Below are 22442 nucleotides of genomic sequence, written 5' to 3'. Positions count from 1 at the left end.
AATTGTAAATGGGCTGAAATGAATACCTGCTTTTCTAGGTCCCTCAAAGCTCTTTTTCTTCAACTCTTTTCAAAGTGCAGATTTACATTCTGTCTGGTTTGCGGTTGCTATTTCAGAAACTTTTTTTTTTGTGGGGGTCACCCCTGACTTATCCCGCACACGTGTGCACTCACCACACACGCATTAATGCAGAAACGCACACACACACACACACTACCCGGCCCTTAACCACTCCCCCCCCAAGAGTTTTCCGTGTTTATCTTAAGAGAAGCTCGGGTTTTGGTTTGTTGTTCTCCCTCCTCATTCAACATTCGGTACAAGCTGCCTTTTCTCCACTTGCCTTGATTGTAGAGAAACCATTTTCATAAGAGAACCTTTTTGATCCAGCCCTGGCCATTGCCAGAACATTCTCCAATTGAATAAAAGAGAGTGGTGGGGGGGATTTTTTTTTTTTTTTTTATTTTTGGTCCAGGGCAGGGATTTAATAAAAGACCCTAACTTAATTATGTTAATTTCCTTAGAGCTGTACTGTTATGCATAAACTATTCTGATTGAACATATCAGTGGAGATAATTCAGAGGTTGAGTATCGAGAACCGGTTCCAACATGGAATAGTTTCAAAAAAAATTTTTTTTTATTGGAATCGTTTGGAAAATTTGGTTGCGAATCTGATCATCGGTTCCAAATTGAATGCTAAAGTTTTAGTTTCCGTAGCGGCCAACGTACTTCCAGGCGCTTGGTGTGTTGCAGCCATGGATCACAGTAAGCGGCGCTCTAAAGCGTGACTTTATTTTATGCTGAAAAAGCCCGGTAAAACTGTAAATCACCCCTGAATCAAATTTATTTTTTTCTCTTATATGTGAAATAAGCATGTGACCCAATTCAACTGCACCCCTTAAAGAATAGAAATCAATAAGAACTGGAACCGAAAAGAATCAAAATTGCAATCAGAATTGTTCAAATCAAAACGATGCCCAACCCTAGTGATGAAGTACAGTAATTGAGGAAAGAATACCCATCACTAATATCCTGCACAGATTCCTCATGTGTTGACCCTCTGGTTGAAATGCAGATTAATGTAAAATGTCAATGATTTCCCAATAGCACAATGTAATGTTTACAGTGCAACTCTCGGCCTAAGTGAGACTGACTCCCTAGGCTCCGTGGGGGATCTAACACAGTAGATACCAGGCACCAGGAATGTACAGTATTGTGTAATCACTTGGCAGCATTCACACAAGGGAGATAAAGGAGGAGATGATAACATGTTACCGACAACTGCTTGATGCTAGATGGATTATTTCCTGGACTAGATGATCCTACTGCAAAGATGCTCCTGTGTAAATAAAACTTGCTGATAATGTGAGGTCATAATGGACTGTTGGACATTGTGAAAAAACGTTAAGGCCATAGACTACAACTTTCTAATTATGTAGAGACCTTCCCATCCATGTGAACTTTGGGTCGGTGAGTCTAGTTTCTCTGGCAGGCTGTCATTTTTGTCTGCAGGAAAGTAACATGTGGCACATGCTAGTTAGTGCGTTTATTAAATAACACAGTTGCTTGGCAACCCTGCAGGACTTGAGAGGAGAGAGGAGCGGTTTTTGAGTACAGAAGATGACTTCTTCTCGGCACATAAGTACGCTGACAGGTGTTGAGTTGTGTGAGTATGAACTTTACCAAAGCTAGAGAAGTGATTGTGGTTTCAAAGCTTCAAGTTACTGTATATTCCTTAAGATTTCAGTTCTAGTTGATTTGGTGACACACAGGGCTATGTGTGCTTTTATACTAAAGCAAACACTCGTTGAGCAGCTGCTTTATCAGAAATCCACCACAAGAGCAACGGGAGTATCTGTTTTAGTGCAGCCAAAAAAAAAAAAGTCAGTCAAAAATAATCGCAATTACCATGTCATGTACCATACATGCCTGGTCGTTTCCTGTAAATCCCTCAGTGCAGGAATGGCGGACTACACCACTAACAATGAAAACTATTATATCAAGAAGTAATTACAAAATGTAAATATATTAAATGGCTATTGCTAAAAAAAAAAATGCTGACAATAAATAACATCAAATTGAATTCAAAATCGTTAACACACTAGTTTCCAAGTGTCCATAGCAAGTGTAAAGTAAATCTTAAAAAGCAGCTATAAGGTTAACGGGTGATTTCACATGATAGATAAATTGCATACCAGTTTTATCCCAAAAGCAGGATTTGTAGAAGGAGGCATATTTGTCTGTCAAAAGATATTAATAACCTCCCCAATTTTCTTTGAACAATGATAAAGAAGTCAGTGTTGAAACCTCAGGGTGAGCACACTTTCTGCTGTAATTGTAAACTTCCCCGATCCTTACTTGGTGATTAGATACCACTGTTGTCTTGGAGAAGCAGTTAAAGAGTTTCTCAGGCACTGGAGTCTTTTATTTAGTTGCCAACTTGTGTAACGTATGCCAAAGCAGTTCACAGGGAAACTTAAGTGTTGGCTTTTTTCTGTTTTCATTTAGATGTCAACCCTATTACTGCCAACTGTGTGTCATCTGCAAGATGATACACTGTCTTTTGAAGTGAGGCATTTAGGCTTGATTGATGAGAACAGCCCCCCATTACTGCATAACAACCTGACTGAATGCTATTGATTGTCCTGAATGCAGTGTTTACCTTTCAAATAGCCTTTTTAGATTTAAATTACTCTGTGTGTGAAAAATAGAAGTGTATGATATAAAATGTATACTGTGAGACATTACCACCTGTCAGAGATTTTGCTGCACCATTTATAGAGAGGTAGCTATTCCTTTTTAATATCTGTCTGTTTGAGAGGCAATGTCGCCAGCAAATCATTGAATCAGAATTGTTGCAATGTGATGAAGTAATTTGTAAGGTATTTAATCACTTGATTAGCCAAAGTTAGACATTCCCAGCTAGTGACTTTAACAAAATCCTCATTAAACTTCCAGGAAATATGATAAACTGCTAGTTATATACATTTTACCCACCCTGAATGCGTAACACAACTATGTATGGATAGGCCTGTCGCGATGGTCAATAAACCAATTAATCGCATGATAAATAAAAATGAGCGCGATCATTTTTCCGGCCGCGATAATTGCCGTTTGCGTGCTTGTTTGTTTTCCTCTGCCGCCAGGGGCATAGCACAACATTCTGGGCCCTGTAGAAAGGCATTTTCTATGGGCCCCTCCCCACATCCACAGCTATTCATTCTAGCATCTTTTTGGGCCCTCCTCGCATGAGGGCCCTGGGTACTCAGTCCCCTTTTCCCCACCAGTCCGACGCCCCTGTCTGCCACGACGGTATCAGAAATACGGCAGACGCACAACAGGATTCCGCTATGTACATGTAGGGCGCACCACAGCTCCCTCAGCGGTTTATGAAAAGTTATTAAGTCGTAATTACACGACTCTGCAGAGCTGTCTGCTCTGAACTGTCATCCGCTCTCTCTCCTCTTTAGGGTGAGCAACTGGAACAGTGACAGGACGTCATCACTCGCGAAGTCATGGCAACCAAATAAACAACAGGGCGAGTACACTTATCACTCAATCTATAGGCCTACTCTTTGCTCAATCTTAGGCAAAGTGACAAACGGCGACGAAAGCCACAACATGAAATCTGCACTCACACGGGTCCCGTGAAATATGACTTCTACAGTTTAGTGGAAAATAGCATTGTGCACACTAAATTTGATGAATTTCCAGTTTATCAGACCCCAGATGAGACAAGAAGCTAACGTTACCGAACACTGCGGTGACGGTCCCTCTGCCTTTGACTCCCGTTGCAGGCGAACGCTGTATTCCTCCGACACGCTGTATTAATGTTAGTTTTAAAACAGTTACTGTTTTAAAACCGTTTTCCAGGTTAGCGTACCGCTCAAAACCAACATGAAAAACGTAGTAATGTTCCCTCAGCATTTTGTTTTGTTGTTAAACTGTGTGTGAAATGAGCGGTGACGTTAAATCACCGGTTTCAGGTAACGGCACCCTACGGACTACGGTACCATCTATTTGCTGGATGGTTTCAAGCTAACGGTCGGTAGCTAACATTAGCAGATAAGCCTGTTGAAAGCGACGTTATTGTTAATATTTTGGCACTATTTTTCTGACCATAGTAGTGGTCATAATGACTGAAAGTGTGATGTGAAATGCTAAAAAGAAACTACATGCTGTTTTCAGGTAATGTCAACGTTTTGATTGTGTTTGGTTTTTATTCCAGTGCATTTTTTGTTAACAGAGACTGAGAGTCCATTTTAATTATTGTTTTTGGTTGTTTTTCATTTATTGTCGATATTTATTTAAAATGTCTTCCAGTTCCAGTGTTAAATATTCTTTAGAAATAAAAGTTTATTGATCTTTGAAAATGTGTACCTGCATTATTATGCCATTATCATTATATTAGATGAAAATGGTTTGTCAACGACAATATTATCGTTTATCGCAATCATTTCTGGGACAATCATTTCTGGGACAATTTATCGTCCAGCAAAATTTGTTATCGTGACAGGCCTATGTATGCATACTGATTGAGCTGTTAATAATAAGTCAACTTGTCTGTTTCACTTTTACATTAGACATTATCACTAGGTGCAGTTACTTTGAGTTAGTGTTTAGGGGAACAAAATCTGATCCCAGATTAATTAGACCATTTTTATCTCCAATAGGGGCTTTTACATGGAAAGAAATCTTAAAACTAAACTTTAAAGGAGATGGCATGTTTGTAGATTATTTAATATTCATACATTTTCTTTCTCTAATGATCTAAATCTAGGTTGAGAAAATGATCCTGTTTTAGTCAGGCCTAAAGACATCCCATCTGTACATTACAGTAAAAATGCATGCATTCACAAGTGTGGAGTTGTTGCCTTGCATGTGATTTTGTGTTTTGCTACTGATCCCTGAGGCCCTCTCGTTAGCTCCATGTTGAATCAGCTGAGAGCTGCTGCGTGCACTAGAGGGGAGGGACATTGGAGAGCTGGTGTGAAAACATCATGCTCTCCCACTCTTTTCATATAATATGGAAAATGTAGTTCTTTCAAACTAGTCTGCTCTCAGCCAGGGTTTGCACAAAAGTCTGGCTTTAATAGTGTCTGTCTAACTTTGGTAAAGGCATGTGAGGTGGACTGAGATGTCAAACCTTTCCTGGATTAGAGTTGTCATTTGTTATGAAATTCTATCCAGGGGACATAGGAGTTGTATAACCTTTCTCATTTTAATGCTTGCGTAGACTTTTCTGTGAATGTCCCAGGTTTCACCTTAAGTCTTCATGTGATTATTGCCAGTGCAGAGGATTTTGTCTAAGCAGCTCTGCAAATTTAGAGATTTTAGCTGGTGCCTTAAGGGGCTCGCTTTTCTTTTTGTAAGCTAAAAAGCTCCTGTCTTGATAGAAACCCTTTTGACATAAAGTATTTTCCATAATAATTCTTTCATGACACAAATGTTGGGTTAACCAGGTGTTTAAAGTAATTTATATGGTGGTTATTGAATGACTTATACCGTGTTTAAAATAAATGGATATTAGCTTACATCTGAGCTATGAGGTACAGTATATGCCCTCTTGTTATGGAAAAAGTCACTGTGGATTGGTCCACCTTTCCATTCAACCTGAATAGTGTAGGACTGAAACTAGCTAATAGTGAAAATATTCATTACAAAACATTTTGATTTGTTTTTTGTAAGGCCTTTGTCTCTTATTGTTTGCTTGATTGTTCTGGGAGGATTGAAGCCATAACTGTAGAAATCAACACTGTTTACATTCCTTCAGTGTCAAAACAGCAGAATCTCCCAGAAGGTTTCTCTCCACAAAATAATAGATACCATTCCCCGTTCCATCTGCCAGCGTCAAGTCTTTTACATAGACTAGAGTCTTTATGCCTTTCACTGCAACTTCTCTGTTCTTCACATGCAGTGACAGTGATTAGATACATTGAATAATTACATGGAGGAAATTAGAAGGTGTGGATCTGATTAACTGTAACCAGTGCTTAGGGTTCTTGTGTCATTTTTCAGCTGTGATGCCTTTACAGTCCGCTGTGCTGGAAGGGAGGAGCGCTGCTTTGTCCTCGTATAATCTGGGCCGAGAAAACTCCATTAGATCATTTACGCACTTGAGAAACAAATAAAACTGAGTCTCTTTAATATATATCAGAGCTGCTAAATGCTAAAAAAAAAAAAGTTAAACTATGGATGTGCTCTTTAACTCTCTTCCAACCGTTCAGTCTCAAGGAAAGCCTATAATTTAAATAGGGTTTTTGGTTTACAGACAAAATAATAGGTTTCATGGTTATCTAAATAATGAGGCATGAGCTATGCATTTTTGTAGTAAAATGCCTGTCAGTTATTTGAGAAAAGGGACCAAGACGAATGTAAAAGATCCTATGTTTTTGGCAAATCAAGCAAATATGAATTTTGTGAAGAATAGACTGTGAATCTGAGAGTCGTCATATTTGATTTTGGTGGTTTTCTGCATTGACAAGATTGCCAGTCAACAGCTGACTTTCAAAGCTAAGATGTTGATCTTGAAGGCGACAATTACTAAAATGAGCAGCCGGAATTACAAAATGTATGCAACTTGTTGTCAGTAGACTAAAACAATCAAAACCATCACGGCCCTTTTTTAAATGATGTCAGATTGAATTGTTTGTTTTCACAAAATGAAGTTTTTGTTTGGGAGGGGGCTATTTTTGCTCGAACGCATTTGTCTTCCTTATCAAAACCTGGTGCCTACATTACCATGCAATTCAACCCCCAATAGTTCTGTCTGAGATTTGGGTGTGTTGTGTTGAGTACTGCCCTTAAGCTGCTATAGCCTCAAGCAGACATGAGGAGTGGGCTACAGAGGGCTGAGCTCACTTCTTTCTCCACAACTCTAACTCCTTTCCCCTAGATCTTTCTTATTTTCAGACTTGTGGTCTTTTGCCCCAATATTTAATGCCTGTCCTGTCAATCGAATAACTAATCTGATTTAAGGGTTTTTGTTTCTGTAACTCCTTTTACAACAACCTGTGTTGCAGTGATGATCTCATTCTTGCTTGTCACCATTGTTATGGCTCTGGCAGAGGATGATGACATCCATTCTCTTAATCCCACCTTCAAAGCTCTCATTGGCTCAGTTGTTTTTCCATCCAGGGAAACTGCCAGCAGTGAACACAACACTTCACCTTCTATTCAGAGGTCTTGATGTCTTGAACGAGGCTAGTGCTTGTTGTAATGAAGAAAGTTGGTCTGCTCTAAGAAGCCCTCCAAGTAGCTACAAATGCCTCAAGTAGTTATTGCCTTGTAGCAAAATTATTATTCAATTATAGAATAATTAAGAATAATTCAAGTCAAACATGTTGTCATTCTTGTATTTTAAGAAAGCCACTCCTTTTTTCTTTTATTTACCTATAGCAGTGCAGATTTAGAATAAGTAGTTAGTAGAACGATCGGTCTCCATATATCCCAGAGCTCGTAGGACACCCTGCTGCGCCCCTCCTATCTCTCCTCTGGCTTCTCCCACGGCCGGTTTACACACCACATGTGCCAACTGGATGTTTGGCTCTCAGCACATGGCTCATATTTTCACTCATGTTCCATATCAAATTCCTTCAGATCACTGCACTCACATGCCAAAAATGTTGCTGCAGTTGTTTGCGTTTGTCTTTTGGTGCAAGGTTGTTGTTTTTTTGTCTGCTGAATCATGTCATTTTACCTTATTGTTTGACTCAGACATCAGAGTTTTGACTTAAATATTAATATGTGGAAATCTAATACTGCTGACATAGTATCACACAGACAAAGGTGTATAGCTGGTGTGCTGTTTCTGTTCATGTATTGGCTTCCTGGGCTGATTGGAATAAAAAGGAAAGAGCTGCAATTTGATAATGTACAAGTGATTTGTCTGACTCTCCTGCATCTCCCACTAGAGGCTGATGTTGAAATGAATTGCTTAAAGGAGATTTGCAAAAGAATCTGCATGTAGAGTACTGCATCTTCTTTATGTGCACGTGCGGAGGAGAAGAGGAGATTGCATGTGATTCTTTGCAATTTAGTGTTTCTATGGAAATATGATTTTCATGGATAAGTGCTTTTAAATTTAAAATTCCATTCAGGCCTTGTTGGGTGCAGCTGAAATGGGATTTGAATGGTAGTGTTATTGAACTAGTATTACAATATGGTTATCATGCTAACTGCACACACCTGCCCAGTTGGTGGTGTTTGATGTGTAATTACTAGCTTTAATAGTTGTACTTTCTTGCCAATAAAATAAAAGTCACTGTTCCCCCAACATGGGCAGACTTACAGCAGTGTTTTTTTTTTATTTTTTTTTATTCCTTTTCAGTAAATGTTTTCTCTGTGAATAAAAAGAGACCTCTGTTACACATCCAGTAAGTTTACAAATAAATGACGGTTCATGTGAAGCGTGTAGTAGGATATACTGTGGGATCAAAAGAATCCAAAGTTCAACATCACTGAGGAGAGTATTATAGCATGTTTGTAAGTGACATTTTAATTGGCTTTTCATATTTTTTTTATTTTTTTTTTATCGGTCTCATTAATTTGCTGCTGACAGAGACTTTACCTTTGGGATTTACTTTTGTTTAGTTGATAAAAGAACAGAGAAAAAGAGCAACTGGCTTCCCCTACCAGACAGTTTTTCAGTCCGTATATTCGTCCGTTGGATGTTGCTACAATCCTTTTTGTTTGTCTTATTTTTTACAGGAAACGTTCGCATTAACGGGGTCTTTCATGAACTTGGATCACTTCAGGCCACCTAAGAACCGAGCACTTCAGTCAGAGCTGTTCTTAGTCATTCTAACTCAAAGCTGGATGTTATCTAAACTAAATATTGGATGTAAACACTCATACTTTCTATCAGGCGAGATTAAACAAATATTTGCTTTTGTGTAAATGCATTACAGATTGTCTCGAGCTATAGTTAGGGTTTTTTTCAACATCAGTTCATTTATTGATCTTTTTTTATATATATCCTATAATCATAGATAATGACATGTGCCTGTCCACTTTCTATGGCTCAAATTCCAAATCTTAACACTTAAGAACAAAATTGTCTGACAGAAAACTCTAATTTTACGTTCGTATGAGATAAAGTAAAAGAAACAAATGTTTGAGTTTGGGAAGCTATGACCAGCAAGTATTTGGTACTTTATCAATAACTTATATAACCAATAAATTATTATCATTATGGATTCATTTTCTGTTGAATTACTAAAAGAAAAAATCTTTTCAGCTTTAAAGTGTGTTAAATTCAGTCCACATCAGTGTTTATGGCGAGCTGGGTGCCATTTCTATTGTCTTCATTCACTATGTATGCACAGCATTTGGCCACACGCCGGGTGCATCACTGTGAGCATCAGCCCAGCTGTAAATTACTATAACTTTAAACAAAAACCTTAGGCACTTGAAGCAGCTAAAGAGGCATCCAGCATTGCTTTAGCAACTTTGTTATTTCCCCATCTGTGACACTTTCCATCTGCTAATGTAACTCTTCCATGGGAGTCACGACAGTATGAATTTTCTTTAGACAACTGTGTTTTCAAAGCCGGTAATTTAAACATTGTCATAATTGGATGTGTCATAGCTCGCTGGATAGGTCTGATAGTCTGTTTCTCCACTTGACTTTGTGGATGAATTAGTCTTGCACTGCCAGACCTTTCTCCACAGTGCTGCGGAGGAGGGTCTGGCTAGTCCACACAGCATTCCGGGATTGGAAAAAACTTTCTGGTTTATTGGCATTTCTTTAAACCAATCACAATTGGCTTGGGGAGCGCTAAGCACCAGACGGAGCCACAGTGCCACTGTAAAATAGCCGCAGGAAGGGATTTGGTGGAACGTGTACGTTAGAAGGTTGTTTTAGTTGTGCAACAGAAAACCGATAATCTAGCTAGCTGTCTGGATTTACCCTGCAGAGATCTGAGGAGCAGTTAACCATAGTCCTCATAAATTGACCAGAGTTTAAAATTACAACACAAAGAAAGCGGAAGGTAAATGACATCCAGCCGAAAATAGGGACATCCGGTGGAATTTCCAGTGGTAGGGCTTGGCACCAAACGTCGATACTTTTATGGCGCCAACTGAAAATACTCAGATCCTATGAGTATTAAAAAAATAAAATAATAATAATAATCTTTCGGTGCCAAATTTTGGGTCCAAAAGCAAAAACGTTCCTCTCTGCGTATTGACAGAGAGCAGAGCTCCGACACACACACACACACGTGCGCGCAGAAGTTTTTCAAAACATACAGACAGCATTTGCTGTATGATATTAATGGCGAGGCGAAAGCAGTTGCGGTCCTGTTGACGTTACATTTCCTCTGAGGCAAGCAGGCGCAACAGTGGTTTCTATGCCCTGGTGGTGACTGACTGACAGGCTGAGGTTGTAAGTCAAGGCAACCTTATTTCTACAGCACCTTTTTAGCAACAAGGCAATTCAGTTACATTCCTTCGCACTTAAGTTAGTTCTCCATTAGTTCAATGTTGACAACAGGGCAGTCACCAAGTTTGTTAAAGGTTTGTGTCGTTATGCGGTTTGCACTAAAAATTCTTTGTTTACATTCCTTTGCATTTTAGTTAGTTCAGTATTAGCCTGTACACAATGTAATTTGTTTATTTATAATATGTTCATGTTGTGGCAAAAAGGTTTCTCTTTTTTTGAGACCAATCCTGAGTATCTGACTGGCGCACCCCTTTCCAAAAACACAACCAGTTTTATTAATGTTACTCTGAGTGAGCAGTGTTACCAGAAGATTTTGATAACTGTTTTTATTCACAATTAAGGTGGAAAATAAAAGTTTTGTGTTTTAATGTATTTTTGTTGATGTTGAAATGGATTTTAAAACGTACGGTAACGAAAAAAGTTAAGGAACCGGCATCGAAACTGAGGTATCGAAATTGGCACCGGATCGAAAGATTTTGAACGATGCTCGGCCCTATCCAGCGGCAACGAGCAATCCCGGAAGTGGAACGTCGTGGATATAGACTATGGGTGAATTATTGAATTAGACATTGTCTTGTTCAAACTGAGGCTACGCAGTACAGTGATATTTGGTAATAGTTGGTGGTAGGAGTATTTCTTTCATCTCTGTGACCGCTTTATGAACAGTGACTCTGTAATGCTGTTAAAGCATTGTTTTACCCTCCATTGGCTATCAGTTTCTATTCTTTGTCTTAAGATTTCCTTTTATTCTACTCTATTCCGGTTTTGAATGATGAGCCAGCGAGTAGCCAGAATGTATCTGTTATCAGTGTAATGGGTTGGTGAGCAATTAATGTACACAAATTTTGTCTGAAATGTACTTCCCATTGAGCCAAGGCAGACCAGTCTCCATGTCTTCATAAACTGTGGCCTGCACTTGTTTACTGGGCAGCCTGTGAATGTACAAGCATGTGTTAAACGCTCATGGTGTCTGCATTATTGCATCATCAAAGGCCATAATGTCAGGTCCGGTAGAAAAGTGTTTAGTGAGGGTTTTCATTTTCTGTGGTTGTGCTCTGAGATTTGGTGTTGATAGGTGAAGTCATAACAATGCCTTTTACACCCAGGTTTTACATCACATAGTACCATGTGCACTGCAGCCATTATTTACTTTTTAAGGGGAACAGATTTTATATTTTTGAAGATATTTTCTACTATAGAACTCCATCACTATCAAACTCTGAGTCTAACCCTGATCGCTGAGTTGATTTACCCTGAGATGGGAAAGTCTTGAGTTTTCGGTTCCAGAACAGATGATTTGAGTTGGTTCAATGAACTCTGAGTAGGTTGACCTCGAGTTAAGCGCGTGCACCACCACAATAAAAAGGCAGCATGAATAGAGCCATGATACTAGGATTCACCATGGCAACAACCACAAACAAACTGGTCGGCGGCAATACTCATGCGCACAAGCGAGTTTGAACATGTATTTCGTTTAAAAAAAAAAAAAAAAGCAACATAGTGGCTGCTGCAAAAGAGAGAATTGGACTGGGAGAAAATTGCTGCTTGAGTCAGTGCGTAAACATTTACAGTGTATTAATTTCATATTTAATCACAAGTAACCTATAATATTACTGGTGAAAACTGGAATGGTATTACACCTATAATTTAATTTAGGTGCAATCCTGCGGGTGAAAAAGTAAGCTAGCCTACTACTAATCCCATTCTGAGCCTGCAGCACCATGATCATTAACAGAAATATAATTTATAATAATTTAATTCTTTTTAATTGCTCTCACTGGTTTGTGTCCAGGGAACACTACAAAAACGTTTAAAAAAAAAAAAAAATGTTTCAGAGCAAGGAACGTCACTTTTCTGACGGCTCTGCATACAGTGGCTTTACTAATATGATCCGCTTCACCAATGTTGTAAAGAAAACTGTCGTTTGCAAAAAACATAATGCGACACAAAGAATCTGCTGGGATGTAAAAGCATTTCATCAATGGTGGATGTTAGTGATATGAGGACGGATAAGGTATCTACCTATCTGATCGACTGTGAAGAAAATACCTCTTGGTTGTCTGGAAATGAAAATACATCTAGTCGGGACTCAATATCATCTCCCGATGTAAACTCTCTGTGAAGTAATACAGCTTTTTCATCAACGGGATCGTCAACAGAAGGACATGCAATATTTGAGAAAAAAACGTTTTATAATCTGCCTAACATAAACAATTTTTTTATTATTATTATTCATGCAGATAACAAACTGCGCTAAAATGTGCCTGATACAGACTGAATGAATGAATGAATGAATGAATGAGGAAATGAAAGCGTGCTGTGTCAGGGAGGGAGGAGACTGAGAGAAACTTGAGGTTTATTGAAGAAAACCTGCTCCCGACCAGGTTAGGTTCACAGACTCAGTTACCATAGTAACTGAATCTCCTTTTCCCTCCATAAACTGATATTTACGTACTGATATGTTCACAGTACACAAAAAACTCTTTAGTTTTCTAATTCACCATGGGGTTTGCGAAGAATATTTTATTGCAGTATCGTGTATAGGGCTGCAACTAACCACTATCTTCATTAATCATTTGGTCAATAAAATATAACATTAGGAACAAATGCCCATCAAAACTTCCTAAGGCCCAAAGAGATGTCTTGAAATAGCTTGTTTTGCCTCAACAGTCCAAAAGAAAAATATATTAATATATAATTTCCTGTCATATAAGACAAAAATAATCCACATAATTCTTACAATAGCTGGAACCAGAGAGTTATTGCCTTTTTTGCTTAAAGGTTCCATAGCATGACAATTTCATTTTGAGGTTTTTTAACATTGAGTTTCCCCAGTCTGCCTATGGTCCCGCAGTGGCTAGAAATGGCAATAGGTGTAAACCGAGCCCTGGGTATCCTGCTCTGCCTTTGAGAAAATGAAAGCTCAGATGGGCCAATCTGGAATCTTCCCTTTATGACATCGTAAGGGGAAAGGTTACCTCCCCTTTGTCTGCTTTGCCTGCCCAGAGAATTTGGACCCCCCATGAGAAAGAGACATCATGGCTTGCAAACGAGCGAAGCATGGCAGTTGATCAATTAAAGCTCCTTAATCAACTAAATTCGATATAGTTAAACCATTAATTCTGACAAACTCATTATCTTCTGCAGATGAAATTCAGCAGGACTTGTATTTTTTATCATAACATCGTTCTGGAAGCCAACATTTTATGCCTGACCTGAGCTTACATTGACTCTGCTGCTGCTTCTGACCCAGATTTGCACAGACAGCAACAGATCATCTCGAGAATGCTGGCTGTAATGCATTATTAAACCTTCCCTGTACTACCAAATGACAGAGGAACATGACAATTCTCCTTGGAGAGCAGATATTTATTTTGCATCAACAGAGCAGCCAGAGTTTGAAGGACTTGTAGATGTGTTGGAGCGACTACAGGTCTGATTTGCTTTGGTGGTTGGCCCTCTGTTTCTATCCGGTTTACTGTATCAGCTGAGTTTCTTGGCATTTTCAGTTGAAAATTACTTTAAAACACCGGGGCTCTCCTAGTGCTTATTTATTTACTGGTGATTTGGGGCAGTTAAGTTTTCATGTACAGTGCTGTAGTCCCCAATGGCGGAAGTCTACTTTATGCTGACGGATGAATTTCAAAAGTGGGAAAGCCTTTTAAAAAGTGTGATACATGCACCAGTTGACCCAAGTGTAGTATGAAATACTCCATTAACCCTTTAAACTCTGCAACAGATTTGGTCTGCCACCGCTTCAGTGGTGTTTGCTTATTGTGATGTCATTTCTTGGAGTAATCTTCAAATGCTTCATATCCCTAGAATCGGTACCAGCTAAGCTAAAAGGTTATGTAAGTCAATAAACCATAATGATTAATACAAGTATTCAAATTGTGTCGTAAATAAAAAAAAGTGGACGTGTTTTCATAAATTTTTACTAAATAATAAAATAAAATTATAATCCAAAAGATTTCTAAATGTAGAAACAATTTTCCTTAAGACTCCATACGTTATTTAACTTTTTTTAGTTTTTGAGATGCTGCAAAAATAATAAATAATTGTTTTTGTTTGTTTTTGTTATTACACTGTTTCTGTATGTATTTTTACATTTTATGTCATTTGAGCCTGCCCTGTCAAAGACAAATTAATGTCACTCAGGACAGACAATAAAGTTTTTCTTATCTTACCTTATGCTCTAGCTGTTATGGTTTTTATTTTAGATTGATTCAAACAGGATCATGTAAACAACAATGTCCCGCGGCCATTGTGGGTAAATACACTGTCCCCACCACTAGTTATCAGTTTCGGACCGGACGTCCCATAACTCGATGACCTCATTGCTAGCGTACACCGTAGCGGCCACCCACGGGAGCCCAGTTCACTAAAGGTTAACGGGCTACTGTGAAGTGCCCACATATTTTCACTGTATCCATCAATTTGTTACATGGAAGCTGTATCCATCTTTAGGATTATACAAAATTACTAAGAACATTTTCTTCCATTCCTGCATATGAGCAGTATCAGTCGCTGTGCCAAACACTATATCCAAAGAAATGGAGATCCACCATAAACACTGCTGAGTGAAGATACCACAACATTTTGAGGAGACTGGATAATCTGTGTGTGCTTTGGCTGTGTTAAGGTTACAAAACACTGAGCTAGCTCTGTGTGGTTTTATTAATTTATTTATTTTCTTTCTCTGTCTCACTCTAGCTGCCTCTGAGGGGAGAGTCAACGGAGGGGAGGATTTCTTTCAGAAGGTGAGTGTGTAGTCTGCACTTGGATAGTGTTGGCTTTGTCTTGGAGTTGCGTTCAAGCCCACTGAGCAGCATTTCTCTCGGTTAATGGAGCAGATGTCAGGTGCTCTAGTCACTCGTAATTACAAATCAAAACAAACAAAAACAACAGAACGACACTGACGTTGAATCACTCCAGGGCTCTAATCCTGTAACACAGCTGACACAACACTTTGGGCTTTTCTCACTACATAATAGATGATAATACACCAGATCATCTCTTTAGTTTAAAATGAGGGAGAGGTTAAACACAGGCCTGCTCCATCCAGCTCTGCCTCACTAACTTTTCTTTGTCACTGATTTAATTAGTTAATGCTTAGAAGCTTCATTTCATCCAATAAAACAAGGATTTGCCTCAGTGATCTCAAATAGTCTTGAATAGGTTTTCTTTTCTCATTACAACTTGCTCACATTGTGTCACTGGTGCTCATTGATCAGTCAAGTGTGACCCTATGTGTTGTTAAAGAGTCACTGTAGAGTTTAAACAGGCATTTCTATTAATTAATGGTCTTTGTATATAAGCTCCAACTACAAGGATTAGTGTTTTTAAAGCAATGATCTATTAAAGGCTCCATGTCTCAACAATAAAATAATTTCCGAACATTCATTAATGACGTTACAGGGACTTTTACAGCTAATCCTGACCAGGGCTGGGTGACATAAGTGATATAAAAAAACTGATCTGATAGAACATTTCTCCAATAAGAGTTAGAAACTGTCAATTACCGGTATATGCTATATACATTTACATCATTTACATTTCTTGACAGCGCAATAACAACCAATCGCATAAGTGTGTGTGTGTGTGTGTGTGTGTGTGTGTGTGTGTCAAGAGAAAACCAATCGCATGGCACTGAAAATCACATTTTCAACAATCAAAGTTAACTGCTGATTCAATGTTCACAGACGGTGTCTAATTAATTGTGATGTTCTCTTTCATTATCTTGAGGGAATTCATCCTTGTTTTAAAATCCAGTTTCCTGATGTTAAAACTTGCTCCATCCGTTTTGGAGGTTAGGAAGCTGAGTTTCATGTCAAAGAAGGAGGCAATTTAACTGTCCCTGAAGCAGTTTTTAAAAACCAAGTAATGCAAACCAGGCATCTTAAGATTCTCCTCCTTGGAATCTTAACAAGGACTCTAGATACACTGTAGATCTGTCTCCACCTCTTTTAGTTTGGATATAAGTGTAATGTTTAAGAAGTGTCTAGCTCACTCCACAAAGCTACTCTGACAAAATATGACTGTGGGTGACAGGTTTTTTAAGTCTCTGGCTTGAATATTGTCACAGCTCGTTCAAAGAAACTGTGGTTACTAGAGGTTAAATTGTCAATTAGAAATTGGTGTGCAGCTGTTTGGGTTGGCAGGCTGGTGAAGAGCAGTAGAGGAGTGCTAAAGTCATGTTTTTATTGTAGAATTTCTGTTTGGATAACTCTGTATAGTTTCCCTCTGATAGCGTGATCACCATACATGCCCAATTAAAGTCAGGAAAATAAACGTTGAGTAACACTGAGAACCGTATTGTTGAAAGAATATGGATGAGGTGTGTAAAATACCTTGAAGTTGATGAAAATGGAAACTCTTAGTTGGACTTTTCCCTGCCGGTCTAACACACCCATCTACTACACATACTCAGTGAGACTAATAAAGTACATGCGTAGCAACTCTCTCTCTCACGTGAGGTCATTTTTGACGCACACGCTTTTACATATTATGCTTTGGGAATGAGATTTTGCAGTTGCCTTGGCAGTGAGATTTAGAGTTCAGTTGCTTAAGAGTGCAACATAAAATGGTCCACCCCCGCACTATATCCCCAGGCCCGGTGGCTGTGGTTGATCAAACCCTCTTACTCACTGTCTGCTGGACTTCCTTTGAGTCCACAGAAACATTTTGTAATAGAGAGCAAACAGTCCACTCTCTCCATGTAGTCAATGAAAAAGGAAAGAGCATAGCAGACAAAGTGGGACCACAGGAGGGTGCCACAGCTGGGAAATTAGCCTTGTTCAAGTCCCTGCAGCTCACATGGGGGGAATCTCGCCAACTTCATGTCCCTCTTTATTTTCAATCTTTGTTTTGGTCTCCTATCTCTGCCTCCTGCTCTTTCCTCCTGCTGTTATTTCATTTTCACATTTCATTAAACCCCTATTGTGCCTTTTGTCATCAGTCTGGCATAACAAGGGGACTTTTCTGCAAATATATTGCTTGAAGCATGCGTGAGTGAGTGAACAGTTCATCACACTGTTGTGCAGTGAAGGTTTTTGACTGAGAACTGTTGGAGTGTCAAATCATGGCACCAGATCACTAAGCTGTTTGGAGAGCTGTGCAGAAGTTGAGCCGTGGCACAGCAGAGAGCCGAGAAGCTCGGCTGGTTGAGACGATAACTGTGCACCACAGAAGAGCTTGGAGTGGATTTGAGTTGAGAGATGCCTTTGAACCCCTTGCAGTTCTCCCTGATCCCCCTTCCATCGCTCCTTCCCAAGAGTGTGGCTTTGTAAATAATGCCAGGCGTGATGTATAAGTGCCAGGGCACTCAGATCACAGGCCAGGCGTAATTCATTTTAATATAGCACTGCAGCATCTTGTATTTCACTGCGCTGACACAGGGAAAGTAGAAAAAGTGAAGACTGTCAAGATGAAATATTTGGTTGGCATAACATTGTAAGATGTTGAAATAACCAGAGGTGGAAAAAGTACTAAAATATTGTACAAGTAAAAGTACCAATACTTTGATGAAATATTACTCAAGTACAAGTAAAATTACCTATCTGAAAAATTACTCACGTAAAAGTAATAAGTAGTTCATTTAAAATGTACTTTAACTTAGATACATTTAAAAAAAAGGGTTAGGGTCTCTGAACTGTCGGCGCTTGCCTGATCCTCCTCTATCTAATTTTTAATCTCCTACTGAAAGACTTGGTGCCTGGTAGGCAGCCTAGATCAGGGCCTGAGTGGGACTCATTTTCAGCCCACTTTACTTCACGAAAAATGTAATCAAAAACTTAGTATATAAGTCTGCAATAATGCCCTGTTCTCTACAGCCTTGTAATTCAGTGTATTTTTTTGTAAAATATTACTATTTCCAAGTGTTGCTTCACAATGTAGATTTATAAGAAAAGTTAACATCTTAACAACAACCCAATGATGTTCAACAATATCAGAATCTATTTTCTGTGAAAATAAGTAATCACAGATATCCAAAACTTGAAATTAAATAAAGAACAGGCTACATTGTATAGCACTTTCTAATGACACCATAATACATTTTTTCCTTTGAATAATATTTCATATAACTTTCTCTTCCCTCAGTCGTGGGCTTTGTGTATTTACTATCATAATTTCAAGGATAAAGGCATAATGAATCACAAGTAATATTTGGGCAAAAAAATGATTGTATTGTAACTAATCTGATCATGTTTGCTTGTTCACACACTGTGATACAACCGCTTACATTATATGTACCTTCCACACTGACAGCAGCTATCCCTAATGCACACTACTGGCTCTGCTTCTGACACTAAATCACATTTTATAAATTGTCATGATTCTCAGCACAAATCTCTCCTTTTTACAAAGCTTTCTGGTCAAGTCAGTTTCATTATGGTAGTGCCGAATCATGTGGCATCATTAATTATTCCAGGGCATTTTTCATATAGAGCAGGTCTACACCACACTCTTATTAATTCTTATAATATTCAGTCAATGAGCAACCCTACCTGCCCAAACTGGATTTATAGGCTCATATAGATGGTGCTTGGTAACGTTACTGGCTCTTCATTGTCACTGTTAGCAACAAACTGGACTAGTAGCTGCTGCTGCAGAGCTACAAGAACAAGTTTGATTCATAAACATAAACGCTGGTTTGCAGGCAACGTTGTATTGTTTTGCAAGACCGCTAGCATCCTACACGCCTCCTAACTTAGCTTACCCGTCTCACCGTCTTCGTTTGGTGTTTCGCTAAAAAAAGATAGTTAATATGGCTGCGTCACTTTCTAGAGCTCTCCTTTTTAAGTGGTCACCTTTTTGAGTGCCGTTTTGCACTTTCTATTACCCATTTAAAACCGCTTATTTTTGCTCGCGGTGGCATCCTCCAACAAGCACCAGTAACTGAAGTGTATGCGGATGGTTTGTTAGCCTAGTTGTTTTAGCAAGGTGCCGCTGTCGGAGGACTCAAAACACAAATACGTCATCATTAACCAGGCTGCACTCTGCGAGTTGGCTGCATGAATATAGAGAACGGTGGGCTGCAAGAAAAAATAAATACTGTAAATACAGAAAGTGGGCTGCAAGTGCAGGCAGCCTAGAGACAGCATCTATGATATTCAACTAGGATTATGATTTCAACCTGGCTTTCACAACCAGAAAACCAGACCGGCCCACCGGGAATTCTCCTGGTGCTCCAGATTAGCCAATCCAGGCCCGGCCTAGATGCTGATCATTCATCTCCTTTCAATTTTTGTTGGTCTAAGTTTTTTTTTTTTTTTTTTTTTTTTTACTCCGTAACGGATGGGATTTGTAATGTAGCAAAATACAATACTTCACTCAAAACGTAATCGAGTATATTTTAAATTAACGATTTTAAAAACTACTTGAAAAATACAAAATACTCAACAAAACTACTCAATACGGTAAACTAAAAATAACTACTGTAGGTCAGTATGAGTGCCATCAAACCACATATGAACAAATGTTTGGGTTTCTTAAGCAGCCTAAATTAGTTAATCATGTATCGTGTGAATTATGTACCTTGTATAATGCATTTCAACAGTAGGTGTTTATACAGAAGTGACCTTCTACTAATGTGTGTTGCTCTTTCGTAACCATGCACATGTTCGTATTAGTCCGAAGTGGAATGGGGCTTTAGCTGCGAGTTAGCACTCGGGTCGTTAACATGAACTCAGTTATGACTGTTGAGCCTCGTGGGGATGGTTCAGACCATGCTGTTCCTTCGGTCGGTCTCTTTTCACCCCCCACCCTCCAACAGCCCTCTGTGTCCCCCTCCCAAACGCACACAATCCAGCTGAATCAACAGCTGCACCATCGCAGTGAGAGCCAGGAAACATGCCTCTGCCATGTTGATTGCTGCTGTGCTATAGTATAGTACAACCATCCAGACATGTACACACACAGACACACACACAGAGTCACGTGTGTTGAACACATGTGCTGTCTTTCAGGACATTGCCTTAATGATATCCTGTTTGATTTCACGTAGCTCTGCACATACACCAGCTGCAAACCTCTAAGAACCTATCATCGTGTCAAGGTTGTGCCCTAAAACTGATCAGAACCATGGTCATTCATGTATTTATTCATTTCAGAAAGGGTGGGGTGGCAGAGAAGAAAGGGTGGAACACTAAATGTATAGGTAACTTAATTTGTGCAAATATCTTGACCCATTTGAGAGGTATGTGCTAGCCCCTCCATAAAAATAAACGCCATCCACTCTTTAAAATGGTGTGTGGTCTGTCAGAAATCAGTCCCATCTGCACGACGCTGCCAAGAACAGCAACACTGGACAGGAAACAGGTCTCTCTGAACAAGGCCCTTTCAGAGAAAAAGTTGATGAGGCATAGGACATAAAGTTTGATAATTTTCGGAAAGTATAATTGGAGTTACTTCTGATGTGATACTTTTGTCATATTTACTATAAGCTTTTACTTAACGGGGTTTCCACACAGCATGTTTCTACATAGTTTCTCAAAAAATGACTAAAAAGACTTTTCCATTGTAAATTAGTGCTTTTAAATTAAACTGAACGTGTAAGCTATCACTTGTCTGCCATTTGCCCCCACATCGCCACTGTAATTCCAATGACCTCTGAGAGGTTGCAGCAGTGTTATATATTTCTTCAATGTGTGGTTTTAAATTGAATGCCTCCTCAACAAAATCCAGACACATCTGACATCGTCGTAGAAGACCAAGCAAAAAAAAATGGTGGAGATAAAAGTAAAGGAATTTCTCGTTTTCACTGGGAAACAGAGTGTCCTAATGTTGTGATACATCCAGCTGTTGGTGGGAGAACGTGATTTCAGTTGAAAAGTTAGCATTTAGCTACAGGGTGTTTGTGATTTATTGTCCTTTACCAGACGATGGGAGGGTGTCGTGTTGTAAATTAGAGTTGCTTGTGCCTCGAACTAGTATGATACAAAGTAACATAGAACTCATCAGATTTTGGTTTCAGGCCTACATTTTATGGGAGTGAATAGAATGATATTATTATTGCAGCACTTGTGATAATACTGTAGACAGGAGGGATGGGAAGGTTTCCAGTAGGATGACATTAATGGGGGATCATTAGCATGCTGGATGCTAAAGCTGGAACTGTTTTCAGCTTAGTCACGTTAAATGATACCACAGAAGAATTCCTTACAAAAATAGTTGAGCAAGATCATCTGAAAAGAATTCTCCCTTTTATTTTCAATCCACAAAATGATGCTACAATTCCTTTTGGTTCTGTGATTCACTTTATAGACTGTGAGTAAATGCAGAGCCACAAGCAGGAGAAATCCTGAGAATGACTGGTAGGGTCTTTCTCTGCTGCTAGAATATGATAATGCCCAAAGATATAAAACTTGGTCTAAGAGCTTAGCTTTTTTTTTTTTTTGAAAGAAGAGTTCTTAATTTTCTGCTGTGAATTCACAACATGGAAAGCCTATAAAATAACTTGCAGCTGTATTTGATGAATCAACTAGAGCTTAATAACAGTTCAGACTGATTTGTTTCATCTTGCTCTGCCCGGTGCAGAATAGTGGCACCTCATTCTGTTGCTCCTTCAGGCTGTCCATTTTGGTATGTGATTATAGGATGTTGTAAAAAGTCAGTGAGGCTTGAAAGGGCTCCTAGTCAACCATCATAGACTCTGAGTATGTAGCTGCAGAGTAAAAAAAAAGGCACACATCAGGCCTTTCAAAGCTGTCTCTCAGTTTTACAGGTGCGTGAGACTGGCAGTCGATACACTCAGTCAGAATTAGTTGTAAAGGATGCCAAACAGACCATGCTACTTCCAGGAGAGCATATGGAGGAATTTAAGCACTTCCCTTTTCGATTTGTGTACCAGTTCTCCAAGGAGTACAGGCTGTAGGTATTATTTGGGAAAGGGAAAAAAAGCAGGTCTAATTTAAAAAATGTTTGTAAAAAAAACAAATGCTGTGGCAGTGCTAATCAGCCTAACATCCTATTGGGGAATGGTGATGGCTCTTAATGCACC

General features: G+C 39.1%; 1 protein-coding gene across 1 annotated transcript in view; it reads left to right on the top strand.

Annotated features, from left to right (window-relative positions):
* Nucleotides 1-22442, top strand: part of bicc1a (BicC family RNA binding protein 1a) — a 69089-nt gene that overhangs the window by 9340 nt on the left and 37307 nt on the right. The window contains exon 2 of the mRNA XM_028603552.1: nt 15155-15201. Within this exon, the coding sequence (XP_028459353.1) occupies nt 15155-15201 (47 nt within the window). The remainder of the gene's footprint in view (nt 1-15154; nt 15202-22442) is intronic.

The sequence above is a fragment of the Perca flavescens genome, chromosome 17 (assembly GCF_004354835.1).
Source record: "Perca flavescens isolate YP-PL-M2 chromosome 17, PFLA_1.0, whole genome shotgun sequence".
Taxonomy (NCBI): Eukaryota; Metazoa; Chordata; class Actinopteri; order Perciformes; family Percidae; genus Perca; species Perca flavescens.
The sequence above is the reverse complement of the archived record's forward strand: the minus strand, read 5'-3'. Positions and strand labels throughout refer to the sequence as shown.